This window comes from Heliconius melpomene, chromosome 14, assembly GCF_056956725.1.
Source record: "Heliconius melpomene rosina isolate 202511_hmr_F chromosome 14, ASM5695672v1, whole genome shotgun sequence".
NCBI lineage: Eukaryota > Metazoa > Arthropoda > Insecta > Lepidoptera > Nymphalidae > Heliconius > Heliconius melpomene.
The window spans coordinates 7,931,730-7,946,172 of NC_140402.1; the positions used below are offsets into that span (position 1 = coordinate 7,931,730).

General features: G+C 30.2%; 1 protein-coding gene across 2 annotated transcripts; it reads left to right on the forward strand.

The window, feature by feature from the left end:
- Window positions 1–837: 837 nt before the first annotated feature.
- ThrRS (threonine--tRNA ligase) lies at window positions 838–14,335 on the forward strand. Of its 2 annotated transcripts, none has more exons than XM_085197388.1 (14): window positions 838–937; window positions 1,375–1,628; window positions 2,957–3,128; window positions 5,467–5,544; window positions 7,379–7,636; window positions 7,955–8,101; window positions 8,593–8,702; window positions 9,011–9,166; window positions 9,321–9,498; window positions 9,887–10,009; window positions 10,606–10,784; window positions 11,193–11,367; window positions 11,519–11,633; window positions 12,122–14,335. In XM_085197388.1, exons 1-14 carry the CDS (start codon window positions 887–889, stop codon window positions 12,274–12,276), a joined length of 2,151 nt encoding a protein of 716 aa, XP_085053514.1. In that variant the 5' UTR covers window positions 838–886; the 3' UTR covers window positions 12,277–14,335. The 2 variants fall into 2 exon arrangements, with proteins under 2 accessions (XP_085053514.1, XP_085053513.1); XM_085197387.1 differs by having other exon boundaries at window positions 878–1,059.
- Window positions 14,336–14,443: the final 108 nt, after the last annotated feature.

Below are 14,443 nucleotides of genomic sequence, written 5' to 3' on the forward strand. Positions count from 1 at the left end.
GATTTATTTATTTTACAATATTGCTTGCATATTTTTTTCTTATTTAAATATTTTAGAATTTTTTTTCTTCATTACAGATTAACTAACTCCAATCTCTTATTATATTTCAACATAAAATGAAAGAATTCAAATAAAGATTAAATATTTTATTTAAGTAAGTATAGTCTATTTTTATGTATCTTAAATGGGTAGGTACAAGTATTTTACAAAATAATCTAAGCGATTTAGTAAATACTTTATAAATGCACTGAATTAAATAAAAAACAAACACTTTGTACTTCTTTTATTTTATTTACCCTTCCAAAATGTTTTACCTACGTTAAAGATTTTTTTTAAATCCCGCGCCAATCATTTATAGGTGTTTATAAAAGTAAGTAAATTATACGATAGCACAGTGTGAACGATATTTTTTGTGATGTAGTAAATAAAAATATATTAGCAATGTTGAAATTTGACGCTTTTGCTCTTAATTCGTTAAGAGAAAAAAAGTAATTAATGAACTAACTACATAGAAAATAAGTATTTTTTTAAGTTTTCTACTTATTTATTTTTGATGTTATATTCTTACAATAAATAAAACAATTACAAAATAAATATCACAATAAATTCATATCTATACGTATAGGTATCAATATAAATGATTTCAACGATTTATTTCAGCATTGATATTGTTATTATGTTTAGTATTTCTATTGACGAATTTCAGTGAATTAACAAATTATTATAATTATTATATTATACTTATCTCTTCCTGGACTTAAAATTAAAAAGTACTTACCTATAATTATTTTATATTAAATTTTATTTGCACTGGTAATAATTTTAACGTTGGCCACACTGCTATCATAACTGTAAATTGTCAACTGTCAAGTGATCCAGCGACAACATGGGCGACGCGGCAGCGGAAGGAATTCAGGATCTAAATATAAACGAAAAGGCAGGATTTTGAGCACAATATTAATTTTTAACCTTATTCGCTAAATTAAAACATAAAAGATGATACAGTTGTTCAAATTACGTAGAATCTGCGTGGTTCGCTTCAAAGGCTACGCCACATGGGTTCGTAGGATTTCATCACAAAGTGGAATGAATCATAATCCCTGAAATCAATAGATTTACATAAATTGCCGCTTTTCCTGTCTTATAATTAACAGCATTTAGCATTTCAAAGTGATAATTTTTATCTTTTGCGGCGTTAAATTTGTTGTAATGTATGATTAGTTATTCATATAACCTTTTACTTTGCTAGTCGTCGTCATCAAATAATATTGACATAATGCAATTCAAAATCGTGTTACATCATTTTCACTAACATTCAAAACATAAATTGTTGTTGTTGTGAATTAAAAAACTAAGCGAACTTTTTACTTATAGTCTCAAAAAAAAGCTATGAAGGAAAAGAAGAAAAAGGAAGAATGCAATAGTTGTAGTGGCGGTGTCGCGGAGTTGAACCCGTGGCCTGAATACATACAAAGGCGATTAGATCTATGGGATAAATATAAAGCTCAGTATGATGAAGAAATGGCATCCAAACCGGAATTGAGTATTGTAGTCACACTACCTGATGGCAAAACTGTTGAAGCCAAAGCGTGGAAGACCACCCCCTACGACGTGGCCAAGGGAATTAGGTAATAAATTATCAATTATATGCATTGTTTGTTCAAAATGCTTAAAATAGCCATTTTTTATTGTTTTGCTTTTTTGTGTGTATAGTGATTTGCTTATTATTTATAAGTACTATATTTGTTTGTTTAAAAATATACTAATTCTATCTATCATTTATTAACTATGATTTAGTTAAAATAAAATCACCACTAAAGTTCAATTTTACTACAGCTGACCTGTATCATAACTTATCACACTCCATATTTCATACATTTTTATTTTTGTTTGTGCTTTTATTGCTATATTACACATTTTATTGGCAATTTTAAATAAATTGACACCTTATTTATTTGCTAACAAGCGAGTTTTGGAGTGAATAGTAAGTATTCATTTATAGATATCATATCTTATATTTCTATAGTTATAGTAAGGTACTTTGTTTAAATAAGTAATTGTTAAAATTTAATAAATTATAGGCTGCTACTGCAAAAATCAGTATAATATGTTATATATCACCCACAAGTTGTGGTTAACCTTTAGGTTAAAAAATACTTTAATTATTTATAATTAAAGTATTTTCTCATTCACATCAACATTTTATTAAAATTTAAAGTTTATTTCATAGAGATTACAGTTAAAAGTCTGCTCTCTAACTATTTTGCTGATGGAATGGTTGTTGACTGCAAACCATGGCTGTGAGTTCAATTCCCACGTGAAGGAGTGGATAGGATGTTTAAACTATTTTCATTTCCAAAATTTGAATGACTAAACACTGACAATGCCTTAAAAATTGTATGGCAAGTGATGAATGTAGTGTCTAAACTCTTAGGTTCTTTTTGCCTACTTTGCTATGAGGGAAAATATATTAATATGTAAGGGAATATGTTGTGAGGGTTTTTTCCAATTTGCAAGTATCGAGAAGGTAAAACCAAGAGGAAGTTTGTTTGAAGGTCAACACAATTATGTTACTGATAAACTTTTGACCGGTCACTTATCAAATACAATTAGTGACGACATAATGTATTATGTATGACCTATATTGTTTTTTTTAATGTTGAAACGTCTATTGCAATAACTTATTATGTCTAATTAATTATGTATGTATTTAATCAGGAGGTTTTATATTGTGTAAAATAAGTTATTAGGGATCATTGTGGTACAAAAGCACAGCATTTGATTATAAACAAAGTGGTTGTGGGTTCAATACATTTTGAAGAATGAGTTCTTTTCATTTGCTCTCTGGTAACAAGATAAAATGAGAGGTCTCAGTGCAATAAGTTCAATTCTACCCTGTTATAGGCAGGATACACTGCTTTGAAAACTGAAATTTTATATTTAATCATTTTTGCAGTCAAGGCCTAGCTGATTCAACCATTGTGGCTCGGGTGAACAATGCGTTATGGGATCTCGATCGACCTTTGGAAGGTGACTGCAAGTTGGAGCTCCTTAGATGGGACAATACAGATGCTCAAGCAGTATTTTGGCACTCATCAGCCCATATGCTAGGAGAAGCTATGGAAAGAGTAAGTCTAAAGTTATAATTTTGTACTTCTATATACCATACTATTACTTGATTTATATCTTACTTACAATATTGTAAATTTGAAAGTTTGTGAGAATGGATGCTTGTTCCACTTTTTGAAAAATTACTCTTGTGTGGATCGAACCCACAGCGGTTACACAATCAGAAAATGTCCCACTTACACACACATTACACACTTGCACGCCACTGTGCTTTAGAAGATGTCAAGTTTATAGCCTTAAAATTTTGTTTACATAAACCAAATCGTCTTATCTCTGTCAAAGTAAATTTGTATGGTATGATAACCTTTAATTAATAAAAAATACTACATTGTTTTACAAATGATCTTTCAATGATATAGAATAAACATTTCGTAAGATTTTTTTTGTAAATATTTTTCAATTGATTATTTTATACTAAGATTGTATTTGTGTTATTGGGAAACTTTAAAAATTAGTATTTTTTTGAGAAATTTTACTTGAGATGTGCTAAAGTTATTGGTGAATATATTTTTATTGAAAAAAAAAACTGGTGATTTCACTCCTGTATTTTCTGTACACATTCTAAAGTAAATCTGATCACAGGTGCGGTAAAATACAGCTAATTATTTTAGCTTTATGCTGTATCCCGCATATAGCAGGACAAACAGAGGAAACCTGGGCTTAGACTAGTAAGACTCTCTGTTCTCATTAAGACAATTCCATTCCCCACTTCAAGGGACATTCTGTATTAATTGGACATTGCCTCATTATCAGAGCGGGGAAAATGAAAATATAAAATATATCATTGCCTCAAGATGGAATTATCCAAGTGTCACAACTGTCTCTAAAGCTATTAAGATAATAGAATATAGCCTTCCTTGATAAATGGTTGATCCAATACAGCATTGTTTTTCAATTTAAAGCAGCAGATTTTGAGATTAGCAACTATAACCAAACCAACTTTTTACTTTCATAAATAACTAAAAGAATTATTTCTATAAAAATAACATTTGTCTACGTAATATCTGCAATGATGACAGCAATTTTTGGTCAATTATCTCTCAAGCTTATGAAGCTTAAAGTTGAAGGTTATTTTTTGTCCATCTTTTTATTTTGTGTAGAATAGCAAATGCTTTAAATTCAAGGTTCAAAATATTTAGTGTAACTGAATATGTAATTGTCCTTGTTCATGATATATTTGACTTTTAACAGACTGTAAATCGAATTTTACTTGTAAAATTGATCTCATACTTTATCAAGTTAACCTTTTGTAAATTTGATTTAATCTATACTAATATAATAAAGCGGAAGAGTTTGTTTGTTTGTTTGTTTGTTTGAACGCTAAGATCTTTGGATCTACTGGTCCGATTTACCATGTTTTTGTTTTGTATGAAAGCTGCATTCTTCAGAAGTGCTATAGGCTATATAACATTACATTACACATATATACTAATAAATTAAAATACTTTCTAATTTGACATGCAATTTATTCTGCCATGTTAATAACAACCGTCGTCGCTACGCGACCGCGTTCGTTACCGCGTCATTTTGATATTCATCCTTATGAAAATAAATATAATAGTCACTTTTAGCATTTCATCTAGATTGAAATTATATTTCTATAGAAATTATATTCTTTATTTCAAGCAGGCGTAGCCGCGTCCGGGTCCGCTAGTATTTTATAATTCAGTTTCTTTAATGAAAGTGAGTGATTTTTTTAATTTGCACAAATAAGAAGAAAAGAAAAAGAAAAAAAAGAAAGTCTCTTGAATGATCTTTTTTTCTTTATGTAGCTTTTGGTTTCTACTGTCGTTTTTTTTTTCAACATAAATTTGTCGTGTTTTGAGTTGAGAAATATAAATTAAACTTATTTACAATTTTCACATGAATTTATTATCGTTTACTATTCTTAAATTTTAAATAAGACTTTGGATATTGAAAAATGTATTAATTGTACAAGAAACTATACAATATAATTGTTTTTTTTTTGTATTCACCTCATATAACATGAGAAGTTTTTATATAATAAGCCAAACCAATTGTTTAAATAAAGCTTGTTTGATATTAAAATAATTATTATAATTTTCTAACTATTGTAATTTTTTATGTTATTCATTTTATATGTGGTTTCAACCACTTGGCCAATGGAAAAAAAATTGAGAGAGAGATTATACACGACTAACTCCTATTCCTAGTAACTTTGACTGTAGATAAAATTGAATGGTTTGTAAAGATTAGCCTGATATAATATATCTTATAGCCTTCCTTTATAAATAGACTTTTACAACACAAAGAATCTTTTAATTTGAACCGTATCAAAGTATATATTTTATTAATTATTTTTTTTTTCTTCCAAAGGTATATGGTGGTCATTTATGCTATGGTCCACCTATAGAAGAAGGATTCTACTATGATATGCATTATCCAGAGAAAGGAGTAAGTATATTTTTTTATATATTATATATATTAATAATAAGACTTCTTGTGTTTCTATTTTTATTTAATTTTTCATAATAATGGGGTAAGACCCATCTGGATTTAAAATGGCAAAATAAAACAAGTCAGTACTTTGCTATGTCCGTCCGTCTTGCTAGTCATGTTACTTCTATAAATATATTAATATATACTAGGGCTTCATTTAAATAAATGATAAAATGTATATGAATGAATGGTAAGATTTCTAATGGGTATCATTTGTTGTTGTTACATCTGTTACAAATTTTGTATCAAATAGATATAGCATAGATTGTGGGTTCTATCCGCACTCGGAGATACGAATTAATTTAAATTCACTGGCAAAGACGATTTTTATAAATCACCTCTCAACTCTGAGATCGATTTTGAGATACAGTTTTAATTCATAGATTACAACGGCATCTCAAGATCGCCAGGATCGAGCTGAGTGTTGAGAGTGCTAGATAACTACCTAACCCATAATACTTGTATATAATTATAATTTCGCTACATTCGTACATGTAATAAATATGATGATTCATCTTTCATTAATATTGACCTTTGGATTTTATAACTACAAATATTTTAATCGGAATTCCTAATGGCATGTCTTTCCTACAATTTTAATTTATCACAAAATTTTACATTTATTATATACGTGATAGAAACATGTTTTAAGATAATAAGTCTTTTTATGTGGCGGGCTGAATTAGAGGAATTTTAGTGATGAGAGAGAGGAATTTCAGTGTTGAGTTGCAGATCTCAATGCCAAAATTTGTTTTCTTAACAGAAGGTGGAAACATTACCAATTCATTCTGCAGTTGAGTTCAAATCGAACCCAAAACCATTACAGCTTACAGTTAAATGGTGTGCCACGATGGCCCCGACAATCTATTGTTTCGCGCAATTTTTTTATGGGAAAATTTTTAAAATATTAAAATTTTGATAACTTTAAAATATTAAAATTTAAATTTATGTTTTTCTTTATATTATACAGATATTACTGTTTTCCAAATAGTATAATTTATTTGTTTTAATAGTATGTTTGTTTGTATTAATAATCGAACCCATTACCGCATAGACTATCGAATCACACGTCTATCACGTTGTAAAGCGATTTAAAAGTAAACGTGCCTTACGGATGTCCTATATTAATATACTATATAGGCGTGGTATATGCAGCGTCTAAATATACCCACGGCTAGATTAGTGTTTCTAGGTCTCAAGTTACACATGGATTTATAAATAGGATTGTTTTAATTAAATATATAATATGTTACTTTTTTTTTTTTATCAGTTTGACGCTTTAACCCGTGTACAGCAGGGTAGAAGAGGGAACCTATTGTAAAGACACTCCGTTCCCCACTTTACACCAAAGTTTTCGAGCCATTTCGTGTATACGGGAGCTGTATAAGCTGCTGTATAAGGGATACTGCGGGAGCTTGCGTGAAACTGTACAGGGAAGATTGGGGAGGCCAAGAGGGGGCCTAAATAAGTTATTTAGTGACACTTCACTTATTTATGTATAAACATTAATATATGTCCTAGGTATAATATCTGGAATAACCATTTTCGCCTAGTTTAAAGTAATCTTTTTGCGTGAATAAATCTTGATAATAGTTAAATTTATTTTGATAGGATTTATACAGGTTTTTTTTAATTGTAAATCTTCGTTAATGTCAAACAAAAAGTAATTAGCATTGTTTTCTAATTCTTTCTAAATGTATGGATATTGTTGCAATAGCACTTTATGGCAAAACTATTTACATATTTTTATTTTTCTTACTTTTCTAAGCAATAATCTTTTTTTAAACAGATATCATCATCAGATTTCCACGTGGTAGAAGGCCTAGTGAAGAAGATAGCTAAGGAGAAACAGCAATTCGAACGTCTGGAACTCACTAAAGAACAATTAATGGAAATGTTTGGATATAACCCCTTCAAAGTTAGGATTTTGAATGAAAAAGTCAATACAGCTACCACTACAGTGTACAGATGTGGTTCCCTCATAGATCTATGTAGGGGTCCTCATGTAAGACACACTGGGAAGGTTAAGGCGGTTAAAGTTACTAAGGTATGTGTGTTTTTATTTGTTAGGTACTTTTTTGTTTTTGTGTTTTTGGCAAAATTAAGAGTGCACGTCATTTATTTACGGCCTATTAAGTAGCAGAGGATGCCTGAATCTAACGTAAAATTTTATTAGATTATTATTATAATATAATACGAATTTTTAAAAAATCCTAGAATATCGATATATTTTCTATTTCGAAGTAACTCTTTCAATATTTAATGATTTTATTCATTGACTGATATTTTTTTATTTTGCGATTACATCGCCATGGTATTATATTTACATCGTTTCCCACTTTTTTAAATAACGATATTTTTTTAGAACTCCGCTACATATTGGGAGGGTAGAGCAGACGCGGAAAGCCTACAGCGGGTGTACGGAGTTTCGTTCCCGGAACCTAAACAATTGAAGGAATGGGAGATAATACAAGAGGAAGCTGCCAAACGAGATCATAGGAAGATTGGGAAGGTAGGTTAACTTGTATTTTTTTAACCAGCCTATCGCCGTCCACTGCTGAACGTAGGCCTAGTGCCAACTATGGTGACAAAGGCAATTTCCCCTTTAACTTGTATAGTATATATTAAAAATGTAATGACGAATTTTTATAAGAATAAAAAGATAATATTTTGTTGTTTGTTATTGTCTTTTCTCATTAGAACAGCGTTCCAAGACGATGATGGCTATATGTTCATTAAATCTTGAAGTATTTTTTAAAAATGTGTAAAAAGTTTTTAACTAAAAACTAAATATTTTTTATTAATACATATTGACCTCAATAATATAGATTACTAAAAATAATTAAAACCTAATAAAGAAGCAATGACGTAAATTTCAATTGAAAGCTAACAAAGAATGATGTTGAAATTCGCTAACGTTAAGCATTAATTAGTCCAAATAAAGAAATATACTAATTATAATATTCTGTTTATATTGTTATAAATCGAACCTAATACCAACAGGAACAGGAGCTATTCTTCTTCCATGAACTATCGCCTGGGTCATGTTTCTTCCAACCACGTGGTGCCCATATTTATAATACACTCGTCAGTTTTATTAGAGATCAGTACAGGTAAATATATTTTTTTATATGTAATTATTTTTAAGCTTTACGCTGGCTCCCGCAGGGAACCTGGGAACCGGGAGTGTATACTCTCTGCCATTCCCCACGCGACAGGTTGTGGGTTCGATTTCCACTCGAGGAAAGGAAATATTTAAAAAAATCATTTTCTTCGCTATGGTAACGAGGAAAAAGCGCACCATTGAGTTACGCCGCTTAACACGCCCAACACTAACGAATTATCTTAACACTATTATTATATATTATATTAATATTAGTAACATAATATAGTAAGATAATTTTTCCATTTTTTTTTACAGAAAACGCGGTTTCCAAGAGGTAGTAACGCCTAATATGTACAATTCGAAGTTATGGCAGACGTCGGGTCACTGGGCGCACTATTCAGAGAATATGTTCTCTTTCGACGTGGAGAAGGAAACTTTCGCTTTGAAGCCCATGAACTGTCCTGGGCATTGGTGAGATTCATGATTTTTTTTAATCTTTAGATTATTATGTGAAGCAAAACTTAGTATTTAATTTTAAAAAAATTGTGCGGGTGGAGACCTTAAATAGTTTATTTCATAAACACAAAGTGAAAACTAAAATAAACAACCTAATGTTCCTCCTCAGTCTAATGTTCGACAACCGCACTCGCTCCTGGCGTGAACTGCCACTCCGCATGGCGGATTTCGGCGTTCTGCACCGTAACGAGCTCAGCGGCGCTCTGACGGGGTTGACCCGCGTGAGGCGCTTCCAGCAGGACGACGCTCACATATTCTGTGCCCCCGGAGATATTGAACAAGAAATGGTTTGTATTGATATTTTACTTACATTACTTCCATATTATTCATATATACACTTTGCTGAAAACATGCTTAGATTTTGCAAAATTATAGTAAGAATCTTTATTTTAGACTTTGTTTGATAGAGCGTTCTTTCCCGTTGTTCCCCTCATCAGTTTCAAAGTGCTATTGTGTACTTGGTAATGGAAATATTAAATATGTCTTTCCCCCGTATGGGAATTCAACCCATTAATGTTGCGTTTACAGCATGCTCGTGACACTGCGCCACAACGATCTCTATTATTGTTTTTTTATTATGATTTTTAATATTAAGACAATAATTTAAAATGGAGAATGAGACCTATAACCTATAAAAAGTCGATAATATTCCTAATAATTATTTTTTTATTATAGCTTGGCTGCCTAGACTTCTTGGAGGCTGTGTATTCAAAGTTCGGCTTCACATTCCAATTGAAGTTGTCAACCCGCCCCGAAAAGTATTTAGGTGATATAAATACCTGGCAGAATGCAGAGAAAGTAAGTTTTTTTATCATTTATCTTCAATTTAAAGTGTAAACTTGTTAAATCCGTTTTTTGTTACATTTTTATACCATTCGAAAGTATAAAGAATTATACTAAATTGATCTTTATTGAATTTCATATAGCTAGTAGAAAATAAAAATTAATTTTTGAAATTGGCAAAATATTCTGATAATATATATATGTATACTTATAGTTTTTTGAAAACTTTTTTTTTGTCAAATACTTGAAAGGCAACTTTACTCTGTAAGCCTGTAATAATATATATATAATTTGTAATAATATTTAGTATGTTTATCAAAGCTAAGGTTAAGCTTAAAAATTTAATCTAAAAGTTTTTGAACTTGAACTATAGGATTGTATTATTTATTGTAAGATAAAATAATCTGAATGCATTTTTATACACTTTATCTGCCTTGTCTAATTTAGATTGCGTCCTAAGTAGTGGTAAAAACTTCATTCCCCCAAGTAGGAATTGAACTCACAACAGTCGTTTTTACTGTCAAATGATGTACCGCTGCGCCATGACAACCTTAATGTAAAACAAGTATGATGAAGTAATTTAAATAATAATGATCTAAATATTTCTCCAGGCATTAGAAGATTCACTCAACAAATTTGGTCGTCCCTGGCAACTTAACCCCGGGGATGGTGCATTCTATGGACCAAAAATAGACATTACCATACAAGACGCTTTGCGGAGATCACATCAGTGTGCGACCATACAGCTAGACTTCCAATTGCCTGAGAGGTTTAATTTGAGTTATATTAGGTATGTATAATTATATTTATTATACAAATATTTTTTGTCATCGTAGTGCTGTGGCACAGCATATGGACTTCGAACGCGACACACACTTGGAAAAAAAAATATTTAGTGTTTTCATTTTCTCGCTTTAGTAACAATACAAAGCGCTATGACACTTTCAATTAAATCTTTTAATCACACTTTATTAAATTTCATTAATGACCAAAGAAAAATTCAAGTGAAATATTAACAAATATTTGGAGTTGCGTAATTTCATATAAGGATTCAAATTAAGAAAAAGTATATGTATATTCTTATAATTTACGTTACGTAATATGTTAAAAGAATCCTTTCTGTTCATAAATATGTTTTATTATTTTTATAAATTCCTATTTCAATGTTAATATGTAACCTATATTTTCCCAATTCTAGTGAAACAGGTGAAAAGAAACGTCCAGTGATAATTCACCGTGCGGTGCTGGGTTCCGTGGAGCGGATGATGGCCATTTTGAGCGAGTCGTATGCCGGCAAGTGGCCGTTCTGGCTCAGCCCGCGGCAGGCGTGCGTGGTTCCCGTGGGACCCGCGTTCGATGATTATGCTGTTAAAGTAAGTTTATAATAATACTAAAGACTCAAACGCGGCTTTGCTCGCTTAAACTTATTTTTATATTATAAATTTATAGCACTACATCCTTTGCAAGCTTAAGTTACAATTCCCTTTAAGCTCAGTGGTTAAAACCTACATTATTTATCAACAGGTGAACGAAAAACTGTTTGCAAGCGGTTTCATGTCGGAAGTAGACACAGACGCCGGCGACACATTGAACAAGAAAGTGAGGAATGCACAGCTGGCACAGTTTAATTATATATTAGGTGAGTTATGTTAATTATTTCGTTAGATAATTAAATATAATTTTGAAGTCACTACTATATTATATTAATATTTTCATCTCTTCAATCAGGTACCAAAGCAAAGCGCGGTGTTGAGTTCCGCCACTCAACACGCAATCCTTTAAAAGCTAAAAAATACCTGTAGATACCTGTTAAAGTATGACAAATCATTGCACTCCTCTCAAATATCTAAAAAAAACACATTTAACCTTACCTTGGTCCTGTATTTACTTTAACTTATTAACTAATAATGGAGGTTGTCGTGGCATTGCATCTGGTTTGTGGGTTCGATACTTTCACTTCAAACATCGAAGGTGCATCGAAAACAAAGTATGTTAACACTAGGTTACTATAAGCGACTGCGAGGTACAACGTGAAACAAAAAAATATTCCAATTTTCATTGAATTAGCCCCAGTACTACATTTATGATGTCTTATTTTAATGTCTGACTGTCTAATTTTAATTCCAGTGGTGGGAGATCGTGAGAAAAACTCGAACACAGTAAACGTGCGCACAAGAGATAATAAGGTCCACGGAGAGATGTCAATAGAAGCTTTAATAGACCATTTCAATAAACTGGCCGAAGAGAAAACCATTTCAGAGGACTGTCAGCTTTTCAAATAATTACTGATTTCATTCAAAGGTATCAATGGTATCTCATGCGGTGTTTTTTTTTTATTTTATTATTTATATTATGTTTATGTGTAATATGTTGGAATTACGTTATGTTTTCTTAGTAATTTTGGTGATTATTGTTAAATATGGGACAATCGTGTGATTACGGCAGTACGGTTGATGAGACATGGCCATTTGATTTTAGGATTTCTCATGCTTCTGATTATTGTGCAAAAGTTCAGAAAAGCTATTATTAATCTGGCTTAACAGTTACATTTAAAATGTGTTAAAAAATTGCGATAATCAAAGGAAGGTGTTATTTTATTTTCCTTTTATTCATTGGATTTAAAAAACGGATATTACCGTATCATTTGATTCATAGATTATATTATTTGTGGTTTTCTCTATCTTAGAGAACCATAGACAATATATTCTACTAAAAAACGTGTCCCAATTTATTTATTTTATAATATACAGTGTTGCTATCAGTAAATATTTCCTTATTACAATATATTACACATAATAATTCTCAATTTCGTCCTTTATGATATAATCATTTGGTACGATTGTTTCTAATTATTAATTATAGATATGTATTTATAGAGAACATAGTGTTAAGACACTAAGTAAATGTATATTGTATACACATATTTCATATGTATGTAATACAAATATAAAATAAGACAGCAGTGTCTGTCTGTAAACTATGATTTTTTGCTCGATCAGGGGAATGATTATATTATTTAATTTATTTTCATTACCCTGTTTTGGTGAGAAGCGGCGTTAAATTCCGCCGGAGAATAGAGTGTCTTAATGCTAAAGCTCTCACGGTCATCCCTGCTATATGCAGAAGAGTTAAGTTAAATGAAAATATATGTATATTTATGTATGTTCTTGTGAAACTTGCTGTTTTGACATTTTTCTTCATTTGCTTAAGAAATGTATGAAATTTGTATGATGTTTTTATTAGCAGGTATTTTTAGTATTATAATAAGATTGATTGATTAAGTGAGAAGTATCCATTTGGTTTTATTTCCTATTGGTGCATTTAATGTATGGGTCATAAAACATACATCTTTTGAATTTTGTTAATCAAAATAGTGTTTGTATTTGAAAATTTAGTTTTGTATGATATTTGGAATTGATATAACTACCATTTTTAATTTTTTTAAATAAAAAAAAAATGGTGTTTATTTTAAAAGGCATTTAATAAATTCTATTGTTATGGATAACCATACTGCTTAGTGTGTGAAAAACACTTTAAAATATTATAATTATAATATCTAAATCATTTTTAGAACAATTCTTGTAGATTCTAATGCTTTTGGGAATAAAAATCTGCAATGGCTATAGGTTCACATCCTATATAGTAGTGACACAGAAATTTAGTATTAAAAATCTTAAATAAAACATTCACTTTGAATGAAGAGTGATTTGTCACTAACTTCTTTCTACCTCACATAATATCGGTAGAAAACAATATTTTCCTAAAAATAGGATAAGTTTTAGAACTTTTTAGTTATAAAAAGCTGTTTTGAGATACTGTTAGAATTACTTAATTAGTTAAATAAGTGGCACGCTTTTTTATATGAAGACAGACATTTAATGTCTCTTCATATTTATTTATTCTAACAATAAGCAGGCATTGGTCCATATAAATTATGAAAAAAAAATGCAATTTTTGTCAAAAAAATATTTAAAATATTTATTTCATAGTAAATTGCTGTTTTTAATAAGCATTTATTGCGTAACCAATGTTTTGAATTGAAGTATTCTCATTCTAGTAGTTAACTTATTCGTAAAATAACCGTAAAATTGTTTATATTTTCACAACTTTTCAAGTATTTTGGTTGATAACCAATGGTTGTATGAATTTATGACGGATTTATGTTGAATTTGGTTGAGTAAAGCTAGAAATTAGTGACCTGATGTTTTTTTTAATGACTTTTTTGTCGAAGTAGTGGCTCAATTGTGAGACTTTTCTTTTTTTTTGCTTTCGCTTGTAATTTAACCGTTTGGTTTTATTTATTTGTTTTAAGTAATGGTGATAAATAAATGATGAATAAAATTGGAGTTGTTTTTTTAGCTATATTTGGTGGTGGTACCCTTTGGTGTGTTCTTTATATAACGTAGGTAGATTGTAAATCTGCTATATAACCTATTTTCGACTGCCGTG

What these genes read in the sequence shown, in the direction of transcription:
- ThrRS (XM_085197387.1), top strand. Translation starts at nt 997, where the DNA reads ATGATACAGTTGTTCAAATTACGTAGAATCTGCGTGGTTCGCTTCAAA. An exon ending in GAGATATTGAACAAGAAATG is followed by an intron (nt 9,499 to 9,886) that starts GTTTGTATTGAT and finishes TTTTTATTATAG; the next exon opens with CTTGGCTGCCTAGACTTCTT. An exon ending in ACAGTTTAATTATATATTAG is followed by an intron (nt 11,634 to 12,121) that starts GTGAGTTATGTT and finishes TTTTAATTCCAG; the next exon opens with TGGTGGGAGATCGTGAGAAA.